The sequence below is a fragment of the Schistocerca gregaria genome, chromosome 4 (assembly GCF_023897955.1).
Source record: "Schistocerca gregaria isolate iqSchGreg1 chromosome 4, iqSchGreg1.2, whole genome shotgun sequence".
In the NCBI taxonomy this organism is placed as follows: domain Eukaryota; kingdom Metazoa; phylum Arthropoda; class Insecta; order Orthoptera; family Acrididae; genus Schistocerca; species Schistocerca gregaria.
Genome location: NC_064923.1, coordinates 198,789,413 through 198,813,437, shown reverse-complemented (window position 1 = coordinate 198,813,437; position 24,025 = coordinate 198,789,413). Strand labels below are relative to the sequence as shown.

Genomic DNA, 24,025 nt, shown 5'->3' with positions numbered 1-24,025 from the left:
ACTGGAATTGTATGTTGTTTGTAGCTTACGACCGTGATCTTTGGTCTACAACGGGTTTACGGCCACTTGAGTGTTGGCCACGGTTGAGTGTAGTTGTGTATATAGTTATGGCAATAAATGTGTTTTTGATACAAAGAAACCGTGGAGTACTGTGTCATTTTTCAATAGTCCAGTAATAATTAAAAAACCTGCACCTCTTCTCGGACCCAGAGCAGCAAAGGAATCATCGCCTAGACAACGAGAAGCCACATGGACAACGCAGACTTAGCAGCATCAACAAAGGCGACATCACGGCCAGCTCTACTAAAGTATTATGCAGCCATTAGCCACACCGTAACAGTGTTCTTATGGAGATAACTTTTCCTGAACAGTAGAGCGGGTTCGTGACAACTGGGGGCTCGTCCGGGATTAAGACATTTATATGTACTGGATTGACGAAATCTTTGCAGAAGTCTAATGACCACGTGGTACGAAGAAGTGCAATACATGGAAGTCAATGGAGTCAAAACGAAGCAGTAAAGTGGACTGACCACACGAGTGAGGACCCAGACTCAAAAGATAAGTACATTTGTGTAGTGCTGTTTATTCCTTTTATTTTTATTTTATTTTATTTTTTTTTTTTTGTGTGAAATTTCACGAAAATGGCCATTGTGAAGGAGGAAAGTGAATCCGAGCAGGATTGTGAAAATTTGTTAGTCTTTGGGGTCGTAGACATGCCGATAAAAACGGAAGATGAGCCGGTCAAAGAAGCGGATCAAAGTCTTAATTCATCTGAACGTCGGACATTAAATCACTGTTACAAATGATGGAACAATCGTTAGCTTTAAATCAAACTGTTGCACCCCGCTTACAAGCTAATGAAGATCAATTGCAAAACATGAATCAGACGGTCGCGGACAGTTTTCGGGTTATAAATCAGAAAATGGCGCGTCTAGAAGGAGCTATGAACAAAAAATTTGATAATGTCTTACTTTGGGGTAATAAACTTCGCAACGATATATCAAAGATAGACAAGAAACTTAGCAAAGCAGAAACAAAGATTTTGGCCGTAGAATCTAAAGTGGGAGACGTAAAATCTAGTCTGAGTAACAAAATTCAGTCTGTAAAAAATGAACTGGTCACAGACAGAGAGAAAAATGCAAAGTGTTTTGATAATGTTAATAGTCGAATAGATATAGTCTGTGTAAATGTAAAAGCTATGGCAGTAGATCTTGAAAGTAGAGTAGATTCTAAACTAAACGTTGTGGATGATAAAGTGGAAACAGTCAGTAACACATAAAACTCCACGAGATTGAAACTAAGACAGATGTTAATGAATTAAAAAGTACAGTATCAGAGTTAAACCAGAAGTTTGAAATATTTAGCAATGATGTAGCTAACAGAAATTTTTCTATGAACACATGTACTTTATTATCCAATATCCCAGTTAAAAACTTTTCTAATGAGTGTAGTTTGCATCCTGTTGACTTTCTGCAGAGTTGTAGAGACAATTTTTTGCCCAATATGAGTGAAAGTTTCAAAATTAGACATGCCGATAAAAACGGAAGATGAGCCGGTCAAAGAAGCGGATCAAAGTCTTAATTCATCTGAACGTCGGACATTAAATCACTGTTACAAATGATGGAACAATCGTTAGCTTTAAATCAAACTGTTGCACCCCGCTTACAAGCTAATGAAGATCAATTGCAAAACATGAATCAGACGGTCGCGGACAGTTTTCGGGTTATAAATCAGAAAATGGCGCGTCTAGAAGGAGCTATGAACAAAAAATTTGATAATGTTTTACTTTGGGGTAATAAACTTCGCAACGATATATCAAAGATAGACAAGAAACTTAGCAAAGCAGAAACAAAGATTTTGGCCGTAGAATCTAAAGTGGGAGACGTAAAATCTAGTCTGAGTAACAAAATTCAGTCTGTAAAAAATGAACTGGTCACAGACAGAGAGAAAAATGCAAAGTGTTTTGATAATGTTAATAGTCGAATAGATATAGTCTGTGTAAATGTAAAAGCTATGGCAGTAGATCTTGAAAGTAGAGTAGATTCTAAACTAAACGTTGTGGATGATAAAGTGGAAACAGTCAGTAACACATAAAACTCCACGAGATTGAAACTAAGACAGATGTTAATGAATTAAAAAGTACAGTATCAGAGTTAAACCAGAAGTTTGAAATATTTAGCAATGATGTAGCTAACAGAAATTTTTCTATGAACACATGTACTTTATTATCCAATATCCCAGTTAAAAACTTTTCTAATGAGTGTAGTTTGCATCCTGTTGACTTTCTGCAGAGTTGTAGAGACAATTTTTTGCCCAATATGAGTGAAAGTTTCAAAATTAAGTTTGTTAAAAAATTTTTGGAGGGGGATCTTTGTCATGGGTCAATCAAAATTTTTCTATGGACATGTCTTAAGCCGAATTTGAAATTGAGTTCTTAAAATGGTTCTGGTCTGAAACTGAACAAGCAAGGATAAAGAGCGAGTTCCTGAATGGACCAAATTACAGAGAAACACAGGGGACTATGAAACAGTTTTGTAAGACTCAACTGAAGAAACTTGTACATTTGAGTAAACCCTTTGATGAGCTCACACAGATAGATGCTTTAAAGAGAAGGTTGCCAACAGATGTGCAATGGGACCTAGTGTATGGACCAGATGACAACATTGAAGAATTTCTAAACTACGTGGACAAACTTGACAGGATTATAGACAAAGTGGGGAAACCAAAAAACTATTTCAATCACACACAAAGAGGTGGGGATCATAGTTGGGGAAACACTAATTTTAACAGGAGGGAAAACAGCAGGCCCAACAACCATAGTTTTCATCATAGGGAACAAAATAGTCACAATATTAATAATAATTTCCATTCAAAGGAAAACTACAATTTCCATTCAAGAGGACAATCTGGGAAGAATTGGAACAGAAGTAATTACAGGGAGTCTGAAAACAGGAATCGGTGTGAACATAGGGACGCTGGGAGTCAGAATGCTATGGGAAGTCATGAAGTAAAAAACTAGCATGCGCTCCACTGTCGGTCCACAAGGTAGGGACGAAAAGCATAGATAATAGATGGACCAATAACACTGACTACGTTGCACCAAGAGATACATCTCAAGTAATGAGTAGTTATCTTATGACTGTGTACTACCCTCTAAACACAGTACCTGTTAAGAATGAACACATTAGTTGCAATAAAGACCCAGAGAATATCATTGACTTAGTTGAATTTTATGAATGGGCAGAAGCTTGTAGTTTGTCAGAGGACCAGCAGGTTAACGGTTTAAATGATTTAGGAATTTATGCACTGATGAAGGAACCAGGTGAGCAAATGGTTGACACTGATTTAACGAGCAAAGAATTAAAAACACTTGGGTGTGAAAGCAACATTTTAAGTTTTCAGGAGGGAGAGGTTGATGATTGTACACTCCTGGAAATTGAAATAAGAACACCGTGAATTCATTGTCCCAGGAAGTGGAAACTTTATTGACACATTACTGGGGTCAGATACATCACATGATCACACTGACAGAACCACAGGCACATAGACACAGGCAACAGAGCATGCACAATGTTGGCACTAGTACAGTGTATATCCACCTTTCGCAGCAATGAAGGCTGCTATTCTCCCATGGAGACGATCATAGAGATGCTGGATGTAGTCCTGTGGAACGGCTTGCCATGCCATTTCCACCTGGCACCTCAGTTGGACCAGCATTCGTGCTGGACGTGCAGACCGCGTGACACGACGCTTCATCCAGTCCCAAACATGCTCAATGGGGGACAGATCCGGAGATCTTGCTGGCCAGGGTAGTTGACTTACACCTTCTAGAGCACGTTGGGTGGCACGGGATACATGCGGACGTTCATTGTCCTGTTGGAACAGCAAGTTCCCTTGCCGGTCTAGGAATGGTAGAACGATGGGTTCGATGACGGTTTGGATGTACCGTGCACTATTCAGTGTCCCTCGACGATCACCAGAGGTGTACGGCCAGTGTAGGAGATCGCTCCCCACACCATGATGCTGGGTGTTGGCCCTGTGTGCCTCGGTCGTATGCAGTCCTGATTGTGGCGCTCACCTGCACGGCGCCAAACACGCATACGACCATCATTGGCACCAAGGCAGAAGCGACTCTCATCGCTGAAGACAACACGTCTCCATTCGTCCCTCCATTCATGCCTGTCGCGACACCACTGGAGGCAGGCTGCACGATGTTGGGGCGTGAGCGGAAGACGGCCTAACGCTGTGCGGGACCGTAGCCCAGCTTCATTGAGACGGTTGCGAATGGTCCTCGCCGATACCCCAGGAGCAACAGTGTCCCTAATTTGCTGGGAAGTGGCGGTGCGGTCCCCTACGGCACTGCGTAGGATCCTACGGTCTTGGCGTGCATCCATGCGTCGCTGCGGTCCGGTCCCAGGTCGACGGGCACGTGCACCTTCCGCCGACCACTGGCGACAACATCGATGTACTCTGGAGACCTCACGCCCCACGTGTTGAGCAATTTGGCGGTACGTCCACCCGGCCTCCCGCATGCCCACTATACGCCCTCGCTCAAAGTCCGTCAACTGCACATACGGTTCACGTCCACGCTGTCGCAGCATGCTACCAGTGTTAAAGACCGCGATGGAACTCCGTATGCCACGGCAAACTGGCTGACACTGACGGCGGCGGTGCACAAATGCTGCGCAGCTAGCGCCATTCGACGGCCAACACCGTGGTTCCTGGTGTGTCCGCTGTGCTGTGCGTGTGATCATTGCTTGTACAGCCCTCTCGCAGTGTCCGGAGCAAGTATGGTGGGTCTGACACACTGGTGTCAATGTGTTCTTTTTTCCATTTCCAGGAGTGTAGTATTTGGGAAAATGAAGATTTAATGATACATGATAATGGTGAAAAATATTTTGTTTGCTTAAAAGAGGAAATGGAGGCATTAGGTGTTGTGGGAGAAACTGATGTGCATGTTGTAGATGTACCCAAGGATGTTATTAACAGTTTAAGTGGTGGTAATGCCAGTGTCACAATCAATAGGCTCTGTAATCCAACATCTTACGAAGGAACCTGGGCAGTTGATAAAGATTCCCTGAACAGTAAAACTGACTGTGCAAGTAGGCTACCATTTGCAATGAACAAAGGTGAATTATTTCTTTATGATATGTGGCTAAATAGTGATGCAATTAAAAATGATAGCAATTTTAGAAAAATGGTTCGTAATATGTCTCAAATTTTATATCCTGATTGGTGGAAAAACACTAAACATATTATTGTTGAACAACTGAAGGATAAATACCTTAGTGGTGAACAATGTTATATGGGTGAAAATATTTGGATTAATGAAATTATCAATGCAAGTGACAGTGCTAATTATGTGTGTGTTAATGTTATGACCGTAGATAATAAAGGTGACAGTAATATAGGTACTTGTAAGTCAGAAAGTCATTGTTTCAGTGAAATTCAAAAAGATTTATTGTACGAATACGTACAGCCTCAAAAAGGTGATGACATAGGTAGTCTGTTCATTAGAGCAAAAGTTGGTACCTGGAAAGGCAAGTGCCTTATAGACACAGTGAATCAGGTGTCAGGAGTACCTGAAATTCTAAGCAAAAAGCTGAAGTGTGAGATAGGTTACATTGAAATGCCAGTCATTGGGGTGAAAATAAGAGGGGCTACAGGAAAACATAGTAAAACTGTGAAGAGATAAACTTTGTTATCTTTTACAATTGAGGGAGTCACATTTACACATGGATGCCTAATTATACCAGGCCTCAGTGAGGCCTGTATTCTTGGGATGTCATGGATTCGAATTGTAGATGCAAGATTTGACTGGGGAGGACAAAAACTTATCATAACAACACCAAATGGGGGGTGTATCTCCACCAAGTTTGTCAGATCAAATACAGTATTGTGTAATGATAAATTTAACACTATAAATCTTGTAAAGGAGAAGAAATATGTTGACAAACACATAACAGAGCTGGATTTAAGTGAAGTAGATTTCAACACACTGGTAAACACAAAGATTTCCGAAGCTAGTGGTCTAAACAATGAGCAAAAACAGGAACTAGAGTCTTTGTTATGGGAATACAGTGATGTCTTTAGCAACATTCCAGGGAAAGTTAGGGGTTACGAATGTACTTTGCAAGTAAGACCACATGACCCATTTTTCATAAAACCATATGGTGTGCCCATAGCAAAACGTACAGCAGTTGAGAAAGAATTACATAAGATGGAAGTGTGTGGCATTATTGAAAGGAGTATCAGTGCTTATAATAACCCGCTGGTAGTTGTGTCAAAGAGGGATGGGGGAGTGAGAATAGTTCTTGACTCCAGGCCTTTAAACAAGATCTTATACAGGGAAACAGACCACCCTGAAAACATTGATGAGCTGTTGCACAAGTTCAAAGACATAAAATTAATGTCAAGCCTAGATTTAACCCCAGGCTTTCACCAAGTACCCCTGGCACCCAAATCTAGGAAATACACTGCTTTTCTGTACAATGGCCGTTGCTATCAGTATTGTGTAGTCCCGTTTGGCTTGAACTCATCGGTAGCAGAATTCATTAGAGCTTTAGACCATGTGCTTGGGCAGGAATTTGTATCCAAATTAGTGATTTATGTAGATGACATTTTAGTAACTGGACGAGATTGGAATGAGCATGTTGGGCTTTTAAGACAGGGGTATGAGAAACTTAGAAGCGGGGGAATTACACTAAAACTAGAAAAGTGCAAATTTGCAGTACCTCAGTTAAAATTTTTGGGACATGTCATAACAGAAAAAGGAATTTTGGCTGATCCAGACAAAATTAAAGCTATTGCAGAGTTTCCTATACCCCGTAACAGAAAACAACTGAAATCATATTATGGGCTATGTGGCTTGTACAGAAAATTTGTAAGTAAACAAAGCTTAAACACACCCTGTCCAAGTAACTTGTTAAAGAAGGACACTGTTTGGATATGGAGTAAAGATGGTCAAGAGGCTTTCGACATAATAAAAAAGGAACTGAATAACCAGAACCTGTTACACAGACTAGATTTCAATTTACCTTTCTGTTTACATACTGACAGCAGTGATTATGGGCTAGGTGCTGAATTATTTCAAGTAAAAGAAGTCAATGGGGAGACAGTTCATGCTACAATTGCATTTGCAAGCAGAATGTTACTGAAGCATGAAAAGAACTATACAGTAACAGAAAAAGAGCTATTTGCTATACAGTGGTCATTTTCAAAATTCAGGACCTATTTACTTGGATATAAGGTAATAGTGTACTCTGATCATAGAGCCTTAAGCTATATACAGGAATGCAAGCTCTATCATGATAGGCTTACAAGATGGGCATTGTATTTACAACAATTCAACTTTGAAATTAAGTATATTAAAGGTACTGACAACACAGTTGCGGATGCTCTATCAAGGCTACCAGTAGGAGGGGAAACAGAAATTTTTGATCAGAATGAAGAAACACAGTTTAAAATGAGGTATATTAAAGGGGTCATAGATGAAAAAGTTGTTAGATCATTGTGTGATAAAATCAGGAGGAGCCAGAACCGTGATGCAGATTGGAAATTAGTAAAGAGCTGTTTAGGGAAAAAGAACTATGAAAAATTAGACAAGTACTATAAGGTGTTTAAAGGCACTCTGTTTAGGAGAACTGATGAAGACTCGGACAATTGGAAACTATGCTGGCCTGAGGAGGAAGCTGAGAGGTTAATTAGGTATACTCATGAGAGCTATGGTCATTGTGGCATACAGAAGTGTATGCAGAAATTACAAGAAAACATATACTTCTACAATATGGCCAAGAAAGTTAGAAAAGAATTGTCAACTTGTGATAAGTGCCAACGAGTCAAAGTAAGTAACAGAAAATGTCAAGGTGAAATGCAAAACATTATTCCTGCACAGCCTCTAGACTTAGTCGCTGTTGATTTCTATGGGCCGCTTCCAAGGAGTAGGAGTGGCCACTGCTACATTTTTGTCATGGTGGATGTATTTTCTAAACTAATCAAGTTGTATCCTGTCAGAAAAGCCACAGGTAAAGAGATAGTCACAAAAGTTGAAAAAGACTATTTCTTAAATGTTGGGAAACCAAAAGCAATCTTGTCAGATAACGGTTCTGTTTCTGTCAAAAGTTTGGAAAGCCTTTGTTGATAAAGCAGGAATCAAACATGTTCAAATACCTGTATATAATCAGTCGTCAAACCCAGGTGAGAGGTATATGCGCAAGATTGGTCGTTTATGTCGTACATATTGCAGTCATAAACATCCTACATGGTATGACCATGTACGAGACTTTGAAGATGTTATGAATAGCTTGCAGCACACTTCCACAGGATTTTCACCTCATGAAATTATGTTTCATCTAAAACCAAACAACATCATCAATGAACTTGTAGAATTTCCACCATGCACAATGATGACTATGCGAGAACGTGAAGCCATAGTCAAAGAAACCATGATAAAACAGGGGGAAATGAGAAAAAGACGACATGATGGCAAGATCATAGCAACCAAGTTTAAAGTTGGAGATCATGTTTTAGTAAAATCACATGAGAAATCAAAAATTCTAACTTCTGAAATAAAGAAATTCTTTGATATATACATGGGTCCATTTGAGATTGTAGAACATCCACACCCGAATGCATACCGGTTGGTGTATCCTAAATCCAGGAAAAATCTCGGGCTAAGGAATATTGTCTCGTTGAAATTGTATAAACAAAAGGGATAAGACTAGCCTGAGAAATTGAAAAGGTGACTCAACAAAGGTTTTTCACTGGAAATTTTGTATGTAAAAAATTGTCTGATTTTGTTACAGTTTTGTGCCCTTTAAAATGTTTATTATTTGTTTAATATGTATTCATTGTATGAAGTGTTTTCAATCGATTTTCTGTGTAATACGCTTGCCATGTTCTTGATATTTCTGTATGTTTATGCAATTTCCCCCCCATGAACCATGGACCTTGCCGTTGGTGGGGAGGCTTGCGTGCCTCAGCGATACAGATGGCCGTACCGTAGGTGCAACCACAACGGAGGGGTATCTGTTGAGAGGCCAGACAAACGTGTGGTTCCTGAAGAGGGGCAGCAGCCTTTTCAGTAGTTGCAGGGGCAACAGTCTGGATGATTGACTGATCTGGTCTTGCAACATTAGCCACAACGGCCTTCCTGTGCTGGTACTGCGAACGGCTGAAAGCAAGGGGAAACTACAGCCGTAATGTTTCCCGAGGACATGCAGCTTTACTGTATGATTAAATGATGATGGCGTCCTCTTAGGTAAAATATTCCGGAGGTAAAATAGTCCCCCATTCGGATCTTCGGGCAGGGACTACTCAGGATGACGTCGTTATCAGGAGAAATAAAACTGGCATTCTATGGATCGGAGCGTGGAATGTCAGATCCCTTAATCGGGCAGGTAGGTTAGAAAATTTAAAAAGGGAAATGGATAGGTTAAAGTTAGATATAGTGGGAATTAGTGAAGTTCGGTGGCAGGAGGAACAAGACTTTTGGTCAGGCGAATACAGGGTTATAAATACAAAATCAAATAGGGGTAATGCAGGAGTAGGTTTAATAATGAATAAAAAAATAGGAGTGCAGGTAAGCTACTACAAGCAGCATAGTGAACGCATTATTGTGGCCAAGATAGACACAAAGCCCATGCCTACTACAGTAGTACAAGTTTATATGCCAACTAGATCTGCAGATGACGAAGAAATTGAAGAAATGTATGATGAGATAAAAGAAATTATTCAGGTAGTGAAGGGAGACGAAAATTTAATAGTCATGGTGACTGGAATTCGTCAGTAGGAAAAGGGAGAGAAGGAAACATAGTAGGTGATTATGGATTGGGGCTAAGAAATGAAAGAGGAAGCCATCTGGTAGAATTTTGCACAGAGCATAACTTAATCATAGCTAACACTTGGTTCAAGAATCATAAAAGAAGGTTGTATACATGGAAGAATCCTGGGGACACTAAAAGGTATCAGATAGATTATATAATGGTAAGACAGAGATTTAGGAACCAGGTTTTAAATAGTAAGACATTTCCAGGGGCAGATGTGGACTCTGACCACAATCTCTTGGTTATGACCTGTAGATTAAAACTGAAGAAACTGCAAAAGGGTGGTGATTTAAGGACATGGGATCTGGATAAGCTGAAAGAACCAGAGGTTATACAGAGTTTCAAGGAGAGCATAAGGGAACAATTGACAGGAATGGGGGAAAGAAACACAGTAGAAGAAGGATGGATAGCTCTGAGGGATGAAATAGTGAAGGCAGCAGAGGATAAAGTAGGTAAAAAGACGAGGGCTGCTAGAAATCCTTGGGTAACAGAAGAAATATTGAATTTAATTGATGAAAGGAGAAAATATAAAAATGCAGTAAATGAAGCAACCAAAAAGGAATACAAACGTCTCAAAAATGAGATCGACAGGAAGTGCAAAATGTGTAAGCAGGGATGGCTAGAGGACAAATTTAAGGATGTAGAAGCTTATCTCACTAGGGGTAAGATAGATAGTGCCTACAGGAAAATTAAAGAGACCTTTGGAGAGAAGAGAACCACGTGTATGAATATCAAGAGCTCAGATGGCAACCCAGTTCTAAGCAAAGAAGGGAAGGCAGAAAGGTGGAAGGAGTATATAGAAGGTTTATACAAGGGCGATGTACTTGAGGACAATATTATGGAAATGGAAGAGGATGTAGATGAAGACGAAATGGGAGGTAAGATACTGCGTGAAGAGTTTGACAGAGCACTGAAAGACCTGAGTCGAAACAAGGCCCCCGGAGTAGACAACATTCCATTAGAACTACTGACGGCCTTGGGAGAGCCAGTCATGACAAAACTCTACCAGCTGGTGAGCAAGATGTACGAGACAGGCGAAATACCCTCAGACTTCAAGAAGAATATAATAATTCCAATCCCAAAGAAAGCAGGTGCTGACAGATGTGAAAATTACCGAACTATCAGTTTAATAAGTCACAGCTGCAAAATATTAACGTGAATTCTTCACAGACGAATGGAGAAACTGGTAGATGCGGACCTCGGGGAGGATCAGTTTGGATTCCGTAGAAATGTTGGAACATGTGAGGCAATACTGACCTTACGACTTATTTTAGAAGAAAGATTAAGAAAAGGCAAACCTACGTTTCTAGCATTTGTAGACTTGGAGAAAGCTTTTGACGATGTTGACTGGAATACTCTCTTTCAAATTCTGAAGGTGGCAGGGGTAAAGTACAGGGAGCGAAAGGCTATTTACAATTTGTACAGAAACCAGATGGCAGTCATAAGAGTCAAGGGGTATGAAAGGGAAGCAGTGGTTGGGAAAGGAGTGAGACAGGGTTGTAGCCTCTCCCCGATGTTATTCAATCTGTATATTGAGCAAGCAGTAAAGGAAACAAAAGAAAAATTCGGAGTAGGTATTAAAATTCATGGAGAAGAAGTAAAAACTTTGAGGTTCGCCGATGACATTGTAATTCTGTCAGAGACGGCAAAGGACTTGGAAGAGCAATTGAACGGAATGGACAGTGTCTTGAAAGGAGGATATAAGATGAACATCAAAAAAAGCAAAACGAGGATAATGGAATGTAGTCAAATTAAATCGGGTGATGCTGAGGGAAATAGATTAGGAAATGAGACACTTAAAGTAGTAAAGGAGTTTTACTATTTAGGAAGTAAAATAACTGATGATGGTTGAAGTACAGAGGATATAAAATGTAGACTGGCAATGGCAAGGAAAGCGTTTCTGAAGAAGAGAAATTTGTTAACATCGAATATAGATTTATGTATCAGGAAGTCGTTTCTGAAAGTATTTGTTTGGAGTGTAGCCATGTATGGAAGTGAAACATGGACAATAACTAGTTTGGAAAAGAAGAGAATAGAAGCTTTCGAAATGTGGTGCTACAGAAGAATGCTGGAGATTAGATGGGTAGATCACGTAACTAATGAGGAAGTATTGAATAGGATTGGGGAGAAGAGAAGTTTGTGGCACAACTTGACCAGAAGAAGGGATCGGTTGGTAGGACATGTTCTGAGGCATCAAGGGATCACCAATTTAGTATTGGAGGGCAGTGTGGAGGGTAAAAATCGTAGAGGGAGACCAAGAGATGAATACACTAAGCAGATTCAGAAGGATGTAGGTTGCAGTAGGTACTGGGAGATGAAGATGCTTGCACATGATAGAGTAGCATGGAGAGCTGCATCAAACCAGTCTCAGGACTGAAGACAACAACAACAACAACAACAACATGTTCTTTGTAGCTTACGACTGTGATCTTTGGTCTACAACGGGTTTACGGCCACTTGAGTGTTGGCCACGGTTGAGTGTAGTTGTGTATATAGTTATGGCAATAAATGTGTTTTTGATACAAAGAAACCGTGGAGTACTGTGTCATTTTTCGATAGTCCAGTAATAATTAAAAAACCCGCACCTCTTCTTGGACACAGAGCAGCAAAGGAATGATCGCCTAGACAACGAGAAGCCACATGGACAACATAGACTCAGCAGCATCAACAAAGGCGACATCATGACCAGCTCTACTAAAGTATTATGCAGCCATTAGCCACACCGTAACGGTGTCCTTATGGAGATAACTTTTCCTGAACAGTAGAGCGGGTTCGTGACAAAAGGAATAATGTGAAACAATGATACCGTCGAGTTAACTGATGCAGCTGAGTGCAGAGATTGTCAGCTATTCTAAAAAATGCAGAAAAATTGTGGGCACACCAGTGACACCAAAAGGCAAGTGCTTATATTTGTATAGTGACCTCATGCAAGGGGAGCTGGAAGTATGTTTCTGACAAATAAATCTTGAAACAGTAGTGGCTGCTTGGCAAGTCTGTGAGCAACTCATTAGGGTGGGACACAGGGTAGGTATCTATTATGGATTGTGCATTACTCGTGCGCTGAAGTTGCCAGAGATAAAGCTTCTTAACAATGACAAGTGGTGTAGCCCATTCACGGGAAGAAATAGGCCAAATGACATTGAGGAAACAGTCCAATTTGGCCTTGACAGATTTGCACAATACAACAGGCATCTATTGTGAAAAAAAAAAAAAAAAAAAAAAAAAAAAAAAAAAAAAAAAAAAAGCAAGGGTTAGCCGACTCTTTCATGGTAATGTGGGTATGAAGAACAGTAGCAAAATCTAGCCTGGACATAAACAGAGACAAAAACTCAGAGCAGAGGAATGTGAACTGACAAAAGTTACCTCATCAGCAATGGGGAAACTGAAAGTGTTACACGCATCTAACCCAAACAGATCTGTGGTATGGAAATGATCCACAACAATAAAAGTGAGAGTGTGAACAACGGATTTGTAAGAGACAGGAGTGGAAAACAGACCTAGGATGAGAATCTGCTTTTTATGTAGCTAACCAACTTCTGTGAAACCTGTATGAAGGGAGGGGAGCCCAAGTCCACATATGTTTGTGCATTTATTAAAGTCACTGCAGCTCACCCTAAAAATTTTGTTCACGGAAACAGTCACTACACAGATACAGTTTATGTCCATCAGTACCACTGTGCCCACCACATTTGAAGAGGAGCTACACAATGATGCAATGTGGCCTTTCATATGACACCTGATGCAGACTGCTGAACACATACGGCACGCAGCACAGTCATGTTGGAAGAAGCAGTATGAGCAAGACAGAAGGGGGCATGCGGCTGCTGCTGTGATTCCGCCTGTTACTGCTGTGGCCATGACAGATGCTGCCCCATGTGATGCTGGTTGAAGGCTGTACTGCTGCAACGGCTTCCCTATCATCCTGAACACTTGCGGATGCCTAACAGGGTTGACTGAACTACTTCCAATACCCCCCCCCCCCCTCCAAGCAGCAATCTGATCGCTTGTGGCCCATGACACTTTACAAAGGACTGTGCTATATAGAGCACATCCATAAGCATTGGATTCTCACACTGAAGTGGTTTTTTGAGGACTTCCCTATCCGGGGCCAGACAAATAATAACATCAGGCACCATATGATCAGAGTATGATTCGTGATGGGTACTAGTGACAAATTTAAAATGACAGTTCAACCCACGCTATTCTGCAGCCCAGGCTTTGTAAGAGCGGTCTGGGTGTTTCTGACAATTCTGACAACAGTAAGACACGTATCACAATGACATGCATTCTGCCACGGTAATAGATTGAGAGAAGCTTACACATTTCATCAAATCATAAGCTGGCCAATTCTTGCAAATGTGTAAATTGACACTACTGATACATATTCAGCAAAAGACAGGAAAGAAAGCCATACATAGGTTTGCCTTGCCCATGTCTAAAACCTGGAAATGTTGGCATAGCTGTGTTTCATAAGAGTCCCAATCTTCAGCCGATTCATCATATGCTGGAAAGGGTGACAGAAGCATTGACGGAAAAGTAACCTGCCACGAACATGCAGATGCCACTTGTTGACAGTGAGACACTGGAGTAGTTCTTCCAGCGAGATGTTTGTTGGATGACTTAGCACTGACACTAACACGTGGAGAAAATGCAACCCTCATTTGTCACCAAGTTTGTCATAGCAAGAAAACACACATAGTATTTTACTGGGCAACATGTTAGATACAAGTTGTAGGTAGTACTGAAAACATCGACTGAACAACAGTAATAAAGTGTAAAGAATAGGCTGAGCACTCGTTTGTGATTGCTTATACAATTCTGTTTCTCTAGCAGCTCACCAGAGCACACCAGGGACCGAATGAGGTTCAACTGTATGGATGTGCACTCTCTGAAATCATGCGTGTCACGAGTAAAGGTACATCACAGGATTGAGCAAGAAACCTGTATCCCTGTCACACAATGTGGAGTCATTACAGGATGGTTAGTGGTATGCCATCAGCCTCAGAACAGCTGCTAGTACCATAGTTCTGAGGTTGACAAATTTAATGGCATTTCACTCTTCAAAATCCTATTAGCAGTTTCAGAGTAATCGAGATTTACCTGTTTTGAGCAGGAAACATATTGCTGTCATACATGGAAGTTTTATAATTTCATATCCAAATAGGACAATGCATCAGGTCAAAAGAGGAAACAGAGTGTTTGCACTGTCTTGATACCAATATACAAGAAGCACAAAGGAAGCAACTTTTATTCTACCTGTGCTATTCACATGTATACAGTGCCGATTAGTATAAACAAAATATATGTCTTTTACAAACCAAGAGAAACTAAATATGTTAATTCTTTACAGAGAATGCAGAATGAATGTGAAGAGAACAGTTGAGTTGTACACAGGAAGGTATCTTTACAGACTGTGTCCAACAAAAATGACAATTCAGCGAATATGTAGAAACTGTAACTGGAAGGGACAGTAATACTACATATAGTATGAGGAGGAAGCATGCAATAGGCGGAGCAAACAAATCAGATGTTCTGGCAATCGTTCCTCACAATCCACATGTTGGGTCCAGAGAAACTGCATGTGTCTCTGGAGTAAGTCATCCCAGATTTTTTTTTTTTTTTTTTTTTTTTTTTTTTTTTTCCCCCCTATGCAGGTTGCTTCCACCTGTATGAAGTATCACTTCATCAGCACATTAACCAGCAAGAATGTAGAAGCCATAGAGAATTCTGTCACTTAGTTGTGATATGACATCAGGATGATACATTCTATCTTCAGAGGATTATCTTTACTGATGAGGATACTTTTACAAATCACTAATGTAAGAAATTGCGTTACTAGACTGCTGAGAATCCATGCAGGCTGAAGCAGTTTGAACATCAGTGTGAATGTCTGGTGTAGTATTATTGGAGACTATAGGATTAGTCCTTACATCACTGAAGAAACCTAAACGGTTATAAGATTCACACATTTTCTTATTGAAGTGCTATTGGTTCTCCTAGATGAAGAGCTGCTTGAAATACATAGATGTATGTTGTACCAGCATAATGGATGCCTGGCTCACTACTTGCTTGCAGTTATGGATGTGCTCACCATGTCTGTGGAAGGAGCTCAAAGGTGAAATCTATGCACAAGTTCTGACAATCCAAGAGGATTGAAAACATTGCATTGTTACAGCACAAGCAACGATATCAAATGAATCTCTTCAATCTGTCCAGAAGTCCTTGCACCAGTGACTTTAAATATGTATTAAGGTAGATGGTAGACACTTCAAACACTTGATGATATAAATAGAATTTTAAGATAGTGTTTATGAATATATTTTTTTCCGATTTCTTTTTTTTGTTGTGGCTACTGATGTAATTTTACAATGTAAATATGTATCTTGACATTAAACTCATGATGCAAAGTTATTATTTAACACACCTTTTATCTCAGTTCACAATTTTATACATTTTTCAATTTTTTATGTGCATCTTTCTTTCAGAACTCTGGCAGAAACAGGAGCAGAACTGTTAATGTAGTTAACTGGCGAATCATCGTTATGAAATGCCAGTTGGCATCCATTTGGTGTGTCAATCCAGCCACATCTAGCCAAGTGTGATTAGTATCAGTTTTAATTCAGCTTTATCCACTATTGCACTTTTGTAAGTAGACTCTATAGATTGTGTAAATCTGGAGCAACCCATCACACTGATGCGGCAGTTCCATATAATAAAGCAAACTGTCACATAAGACAGCAATCAATTTCATTTAAAAAAAGGTAAAACTCAAGTTTTAAATATTTTAATTTCTCTGAAACTACAAATCAGTTTTTGAAGAATTAAATGCTACTTAACAATATCATGAAAGGAACAGTTGCTACTCACTGTATAGTGGAGATGCTGAGTCACACATAGGCACGACTACAATCTCTGGCTGCTAAAGCCAGTTAACTGGTGAATCATCTGTATGACACGCCATTTGTCGTCAAGTTGGTGTGTCTGGCTTCAGCTGCCAGACTCTGTGGTCGTGTGTGTGTGTGTGTTGGCTTTTTTGACAAAGGCCTTGTTGGCCAAAAGCTCATTTTGTGACAATCTTTTTGTTGTGCCTATCTGTGACTCAGCATTATATATGGTGAGTAGCCCCTACTCCTTTCATAATATTGTTAATTCCATACTGTATTTTTCATTGTTTGATTTTGCCTAAATGCTATTAATTTGCTTCTTCTAAAATGAGTATAGGTGAAAATACTATAGCTCCATTTGAAAGAGTGAGGTTGATACTGATAACATCATCAACAGCCAACCTGATAAATTGGTAATGTGTCCTCTTGAGTCATCGTTCAACATAGGACCCAAGCAAGTTCTTCCATTTCTGCGATCTTGAGCTTCCCATAGCTAATTCAATCCAGCTGTCTTTAAAAGTCTCTGTCCCATCTATATGGTGGTCTTCCCTTTGTTTTTTTTTTTTTGTAAATTGGGCTTTAGTCTAATACTTGTTTTGCCCATCGGGCAACTTTTCTTTGAGTGACGTGACCAGCTCACAGCCATGTCAAGGTATGCACCCTTTGCATTAAATCACTGACCGTTATCACACATCAGTTATCAACTGCTTTCTTTCTGTGTACAGCCTAAATAAAACAGAAAGAAACATTCCACATGGAAAAAATATATTAAAATCAAAGATTCCATGACTTACCAAACAGGAAAGCGCTGGTAGATAGGCACAATAAAAAAACACACAAACACACACACAAAATTTCGAGCTTTCGCAACCCACGGTTGCTTCGTCAGGAAAGAGAGAAGGAGAGGGAAAGATGAAAGGATGTGGGTTTTAAGGCAGAGGGTAAGGAGTCATTACAATCCCGGGAGCGGAAAGACTTACCTTAGGGGGAAAAAAGGACAGGTATACACTCGCGCACACACACATATCCATCCACACATATACAGACACAAGCAGAAAATATGTCTGCTTGTGTCTGTATATGTGTGGATGGATATGTGTGTGTGCGCGAGTGTATACCTGCCTTAAAACCCACATCCTTTCATCTTTCCCTCTCCTTCCCTCTTTCCTGATGAAGCAACCATGGGTTGCGAAAGCTCGAAATTTAGTGTGTGTGTTTTTTTTATTGTGCCTATCTACCAGCGCTTTCCCGTTTGGTAAGTCATGGAATCTTTGTTTTTAATATATTTGTACAGCCTAACATTGATCTTTTCATTCCTCTTTAGTTTCGAACAATGAACTCATTTAATGTCCCTATCTCACAATGGTAAGTTATTGCTGACAGTATACTTTGATCAAAAGTTGTTTCTTCAGCTCAAATGGTGCCTCAGTATTCAAAAGTGAATAGTATCTTCCATAAGCTTGCCAAGCTAATTGAACATGTCAAAATATTTATCATTTTACTCTGTTTCCATATTTACAAGTCAGTCCTGAGAGACATATTCTGTGACCCATTGCAGTTGCTTATTTCCAATAGATATATGTCTCTCTGATATCAATTCATTCCTCATGATTTTGGTTTTACAATAGTTGATTTTTAAGCCAACTTCAGAGCAAATTAATGCAAGTTCACTAGCCAATATTTGAAATTCTTCTACATTATTTGCAAATAGAACAATATCAGCAGCAAACTATTTCCCAGAAATTGGATTCCCTTTGTTTTCCAATTTAATTTAAACATTGCTTGTTCTAGTACTGCTGGAAATAGTTTTGGATATATATATAGTCACCTGGTTTAACAACATTGTCAATGGGAACCTGATTAGTTTCTTCAACACTCTCATACACTGTGGAGGTTTTGTATATATTATACAAGGTGTACAACTTTGCTTCCGCCGTTTGCCGATAGGTGGCGACAATGGTAAGTAGCGGTGGAAAGAAACAGATCACAGACATCAGGCAGTTACCTTGGACCTCGGTCAACATCACCTCATTCAAACATTAGTCAATTTGTGTCTGCATCATCAAGTCGTTCTTGATTGAAAATGTCGGTTTACGAGAATAATTCTCATCATTTGTGGGGGGTGTTACTGTTTTGTTCCAGTATGAAGAAAACAGCAGCTGAGTCTCATCGAATGCTCTGAAGTACGTATGGTGATTTTAATGTCATAGATCAACCTAGTGGTGGAAGCGAGAATGTTTTTGAAGATGCAGAATTGGAGACATTGCTGAGTGAAGACTCATATCAAACTCAAGAAAAATTGGCATCATTAGTGGGAGCAACACAGTAAGCCATTTTGAAATGTCTTACGGCAATGGGCATGATTCAGAAAGAAGGAACTTGGGTCCCATGTGAACTGAAGCCAAGAGACGTTGGATGGCGTTTGTGTGTTTGTAAACAGTTGCTTCAGAGGCAAAAACAGAAGGGATTTCTGCATCACATTCTGATTGGGGATGAAAAATGGGTTCATTATGATAACACTAAACACAAAGTCATGGGGATATGCTGGTCATGCTTCCACGTTGACAGCCAAACTGAATATTCCTGGCTCCAAGATTATGTTCTGCATTTGGTGGGACCAGCTTGGCATTGTGTACTATGAGGTATTAAAACCAAGTGAAACAATCACAGGTGCTTGTTATTGAACACAATTAATGCGTTTGAGCAGAGCTTAAAAGAAAAACTGCCGCAATGCAATGAGAGGCACGATAAAGTGATTTTGCAGCACGATAATGTTTGACCCCATGTTGCAAAAAAAGGTCAAAATGTACTTGGAAATGTTAAAATGGGATTGCTCCCTCTGACTATCACCTCTTTAGATCAATGGTGCATCTGGCTGACCAACACTCCCGATCTCATGAAGGAGCCACAAATTGGATCGATTCGTGGATCACTTCAAAGATGAACAATTTTTTTGACACGGGATTCGTACACTGCCTCAAAAATGGGAGAAAGTAGTGGCCAGCGATGGAAAATACACTCCTGGAAATGGAAAAAAGAACACATTGACACCGGTGTGTCAGACCCACCATACTTGCTCCGGACACTGCGAGAGGGCTGTACAAGCAATGATCACACGCACGGCACAGCGGACACACCAGGAACCGCGGTGTTCGCCGTCGAATGGCGCTAGCTGCGCAGCATTTGTGCACCGCCGCCGTCAGTGTCAGCCAGTTTGCCGTGGCATACGGAGCTCCATCGCAGTCTTTAACACTGGTAGCATGCCGCGACAGCGTGGACGTGAACCGTATGTGCAGTTGACGGACTTTGAGCGAGGGCGTATAGTGGGCATGCGGGAGGCTGGGTGGACGTACTGCCGAATTGCTCAACACGTGGGGCGTGAGGTCTCCACAGTACATCGATATTGTCACCAGTGGTCGGTGGAAGGTGCACGTGCCCGTCGACCTGGGACCGGACCGCAGCGACGCACGGATACATGCCAAGACCGTAGGATCCTACACAGTGCCGTAGGGGACCGCACCGCCATTTCCCAGCAAATTAGGGATACTGTTGTTCCTGGGGTATCGGCGAGGACCATTTGCAACCGTCTCCATGAAGCTGGGCTACGGTCCCGCACACCGTTAGGTCGTCTTCCGCTCACGCCCCAACATCGTGCAGCCCGCCTCCAGTGGTGTCGCGACAGGCGTGAATGGAGGGACGAATGGAGACGTGTCGTCTTCAGCGATGAGAGTCGCTTCTGCCTTGGTGCCAATGATGGTCGTATGCGTGTTTGGCGCCGTGCAGGTGAGCGCCACAATCAGGGCTGCATACGACCGAGGCACACAGGGCCAACACCCGGCATCATGGTGTGGGGAGCGATCTCCTACACTGGCCGTACACCTCTGGTGATCGTCGAGGGACACTGAATAGTGCACAGTACATCCAAACCGTCATCGAACTCATCGTTCTACCATTCCTAGACCGGCAAGGGAACTTGCTGTTCCAACAGGACAATGCACGTCTGCATGTATCCCGTGCCACCCAACGTGCTCTAGAAGGTGTAAGTCAACTACCCTGGCGAGCAAGATCTCCGGATCTGTCCCCCATTGAGCATGTTTGGGACTGGATGAATCGTCGTCTCACGCGGTCTGCACGTCCAGCACGAACGCTGGTCCAACTGAGGCGCCAGGTGGAAATGGCATGGCAAGCCGTTCCACAGGACAACATCCAGCATCTCTACGATCGTCTCCATGGGAGAATAGCAGCCTGCATTGCTGCGAAAGGTGGATATACACTGTACTAGTGCCAACATTGTGCATGCTCTGTTGCCTGTGTCTATGTGCCTGTGGTTTTGTCAGTGTGATCTTGTGATGTATCTGACCCCAGGAATGTGTCAATAAAGTTTCCCCTTCCTGGGACAATGAATTCACGGTGTTCTTATCTCAATTTCCAGGAGTGTACTTTGAATGATACATGTATAACCAATTTGTTTCATTAAAGCCTCAAATGTTGTGGAAAAAATGGCGGAAGCAAAGTTGTACACCTTCTATAAGACTTTAATATAGCCCCATTCTATTCCTTGCTCTGCCAGAGCTTCAAACACAGTTAGGTGACTAATCAAATCAAATACCTTTTCAAAATCTGTAAACACAAGATGGTACTCATTTGCTCTACTAACTGTTTCACACGGAGTGAGGATGAGGTCAATTGTATTCAATACTGTGCAGAACCCAGGTTGCTCAATGGGTTGAGTCAAGTCAAGTATAGTGCTCAATCTGGTAGTCAGAATTCTATTAAAAACTTCGTACAGCATTGACAGAAGGCTTATACAGTGATAGATCTTTATATATTTAGTACTACCTTTTTTATGTATTAGGATTATTTTGGCTCTATTCCAATCTCTTGCTAATGTTTCACTAAAAGCTTTATAGCTTCTTCATCTGTAATTGCAGTAATATAGCTGTGAGAAGAGACTATACATCATTTAGTAAGGACTTTTTCACAATTCATGTGTGTGAAAATAGAATTACAATATCTTTTTCCTTTTAATTACAGTTGATGATTTAATTCTGCAACATAAGTGTGACATTAAACTCTTGATGCAAAGTTTTTATTTGGCAATGATGAAGCGTCTAAATGGAGTGACATTTAGTGAAGAAGTTACTCAGTACCTCAAAGGGTTGAATTAAACTTATAATTAGTATTTTCCAATGAACAGGAGATTAAATATGAAAATGAATTATCAGTTAAATACCCATTTACTGCCAATGCATAACCTTCAACCATCTAATCAGAAAGAGATGCAAAACTTTTATTAATCTAACATCTGACTCATCATTGGAAGCAAAATATAAATTTCTGCTGTTAGCTGTATTCTGGTGCAGTTAAAAAGATGAGTATCCTCAACTAATGCGTCTCATTAAATTTAAAATTTAAAATTCCTGTTTTGATTGTTATTTTAAATTTAAGTACCCCTAGAAGTTTTTGGGTTAATTCTGAAATATCTTTTGAAGCAAACAAATATTATTTGAAGTGATTGTAAATTTTTTGTAAATAATCAATTTCAAATATGTTGCATTACAACACATTACAGAAACAAATCAGGGGTTCCATGATAAAAAGGACATGAAAGGAATTACACCTATTGAAATGACTACAAAATGTCGTTCCTTATGATCTAAAATGACAATTTAAATACATCAGTGATTTCCTAAATGCATAAACCCAGTGACATACCATTTCGAACAGCAGCTGTGGTGAACAATTAGTGACACAACAACATCACTTCTCAAATATCCACAATACAAAGAGTAGTTGCACGCTATATATGGACTGCAGAACGCTCCTGCACGTGTCCAAGGCTGCCAAAATTGTGGGTGAAAGTAATACTCAAAGCTAAATATTGCAGTGCATAATTTTTATGGGTTTCGCAACTTTTGAATGGTGTGTAGTCTGTGAATTTCATGAACTTGGCATTGAGAATATTAAAAGTTGTGACAACACGAGAAGTTAGGTGTATATAGGAAATATATCTTATTTATGGAGCAATTTATTAGAATATCTGGCCATGAAACTAAAATTATAAAGTGCAATCACAGTTACTCAAAATATTTGTTAAACAAAATGACAAACAACAATATACTGGTACAAAAAAAAGAACCAAAGAAATTATAAATTTCATTTCACCAAATGCACACACAGTCTCCCTAACACAGATAATTTATAAAAAGCAATAACTGATTTTTTTTGAAAAGCAAATATTTCACTTCATAAGACATTAAAAGGACTTGTCCTGATTTTTAATTAATTATCTGAACAGAAAAACATGGAATGTTCCATAGGGCAAGACAGCTGTATAACAGAATGACTAGTCTCTATAATACTATAATAATGGCAATGACTAGTAAATGCAGAAAACAGTAAGCTTTCACCAAGAACAAATAAACCACATTCATATTAAAGCAAAATGCATAAAATCTACAGACCAAGACAAAATGAAACAGAGAAACACGTAATAACCGACACTGATATTGCAATAACACTTCTTTACTATTCACAATAGTCAATAAAATACTGTAAACATATATTCAATTAATCTAAAATACCTAACAAAAGTACTTACTGCAACATAAAAAAAGATTGAAACTAGGCCAAGTATAGTAAAAGCAGCAAAATATAGTACTAAAAAGATAGAAGTATGCCACTATAAATGTGAATCATTCCAACAAACCTCTCAATCCATTCAGTTCACCAACCCAACAATGTTCGTCCTTCTGACTTATAATAATGATGATGTCATTCTTCCGAAATCCAAGCTCATCGTCGTCATGGCGTTCAAAGTCTGCACAGTATGAATTAAAGCTTAGCTAGCATTCTTAAAGCAACAGGCATGAGAATACCAGTAAACAGAAAGCAAATAAATTTTCACATAACTGAAAAGTATTCTACATATTAGTGAACATTCACCCATTCATGGCCAGATATTACATCTGATAAGTAATTGTCATTTGTTAAAACCTTGGAACTTAGACAATACCACGGGGCACTACTCACCTGATGAATTAAGTTTGTCAGAGAACATGAAAGTCACACAAAATGAAAACAAACTGCAACTCACCTGAAAGCCATGAGACAATTGGGAACTACTTTAGAACTAGAGGCAGATCTTATTTCTGCACTTCAAAAGCATATTGGGCAAAATCAGCACACAATAAGGCACCACAATGATGTTTGGGTAGCAATGACTGTTGAATCTAAGATCATCAAAGGGATTACAACAAGGGAACTGTTCATATTGCTGAAGGTGTAGCAGGAAAAGCGATTTATAGATGAAAATAG

General features: G+C 40.1%; 1 protein-coding gene and 1 long non-coding RNA gene across 2 annotated transcripts in view; one reads left to right on the top strand and one right to left on the bottom strand.

Annotated features, from left to right (window-relative positions):
• Nucleotides 1-17,613, top strand: part of LOC126268146 (uncharacterized) — a 69,117-nt gene extending 51,504 nt beyond the window's left edge. The window contains exon 3 of the long non-coding RNA XR_007549102.1: nucleotides 16,310-17,613. This is a non-coding gene — a long non-coding RNA (uncharacterized LOC126268146). The remainder of the gene's footprint in view (nucleotides 1-16,309) is intronic.
• Nucleotides 1-24,025, bottom strand: part of LOC126268141 (small G protein signaling modulator 3 homolog) — a 183,668-nt gene that overhangs the window by 32,595 nt on the left and 127,048 nt on the right. The window contains exon 12 of the mRNA XM_049973672.1: nucleotides 23,418-23,528. Coding sequence (XP_049829629.1) covers nucleotides 23,418-23,528 — 111 coding nt within the window. The remainder of the gene's footprint in view (nucleotides 1-23,417; nucleotides 23,529-24,025) is intronic.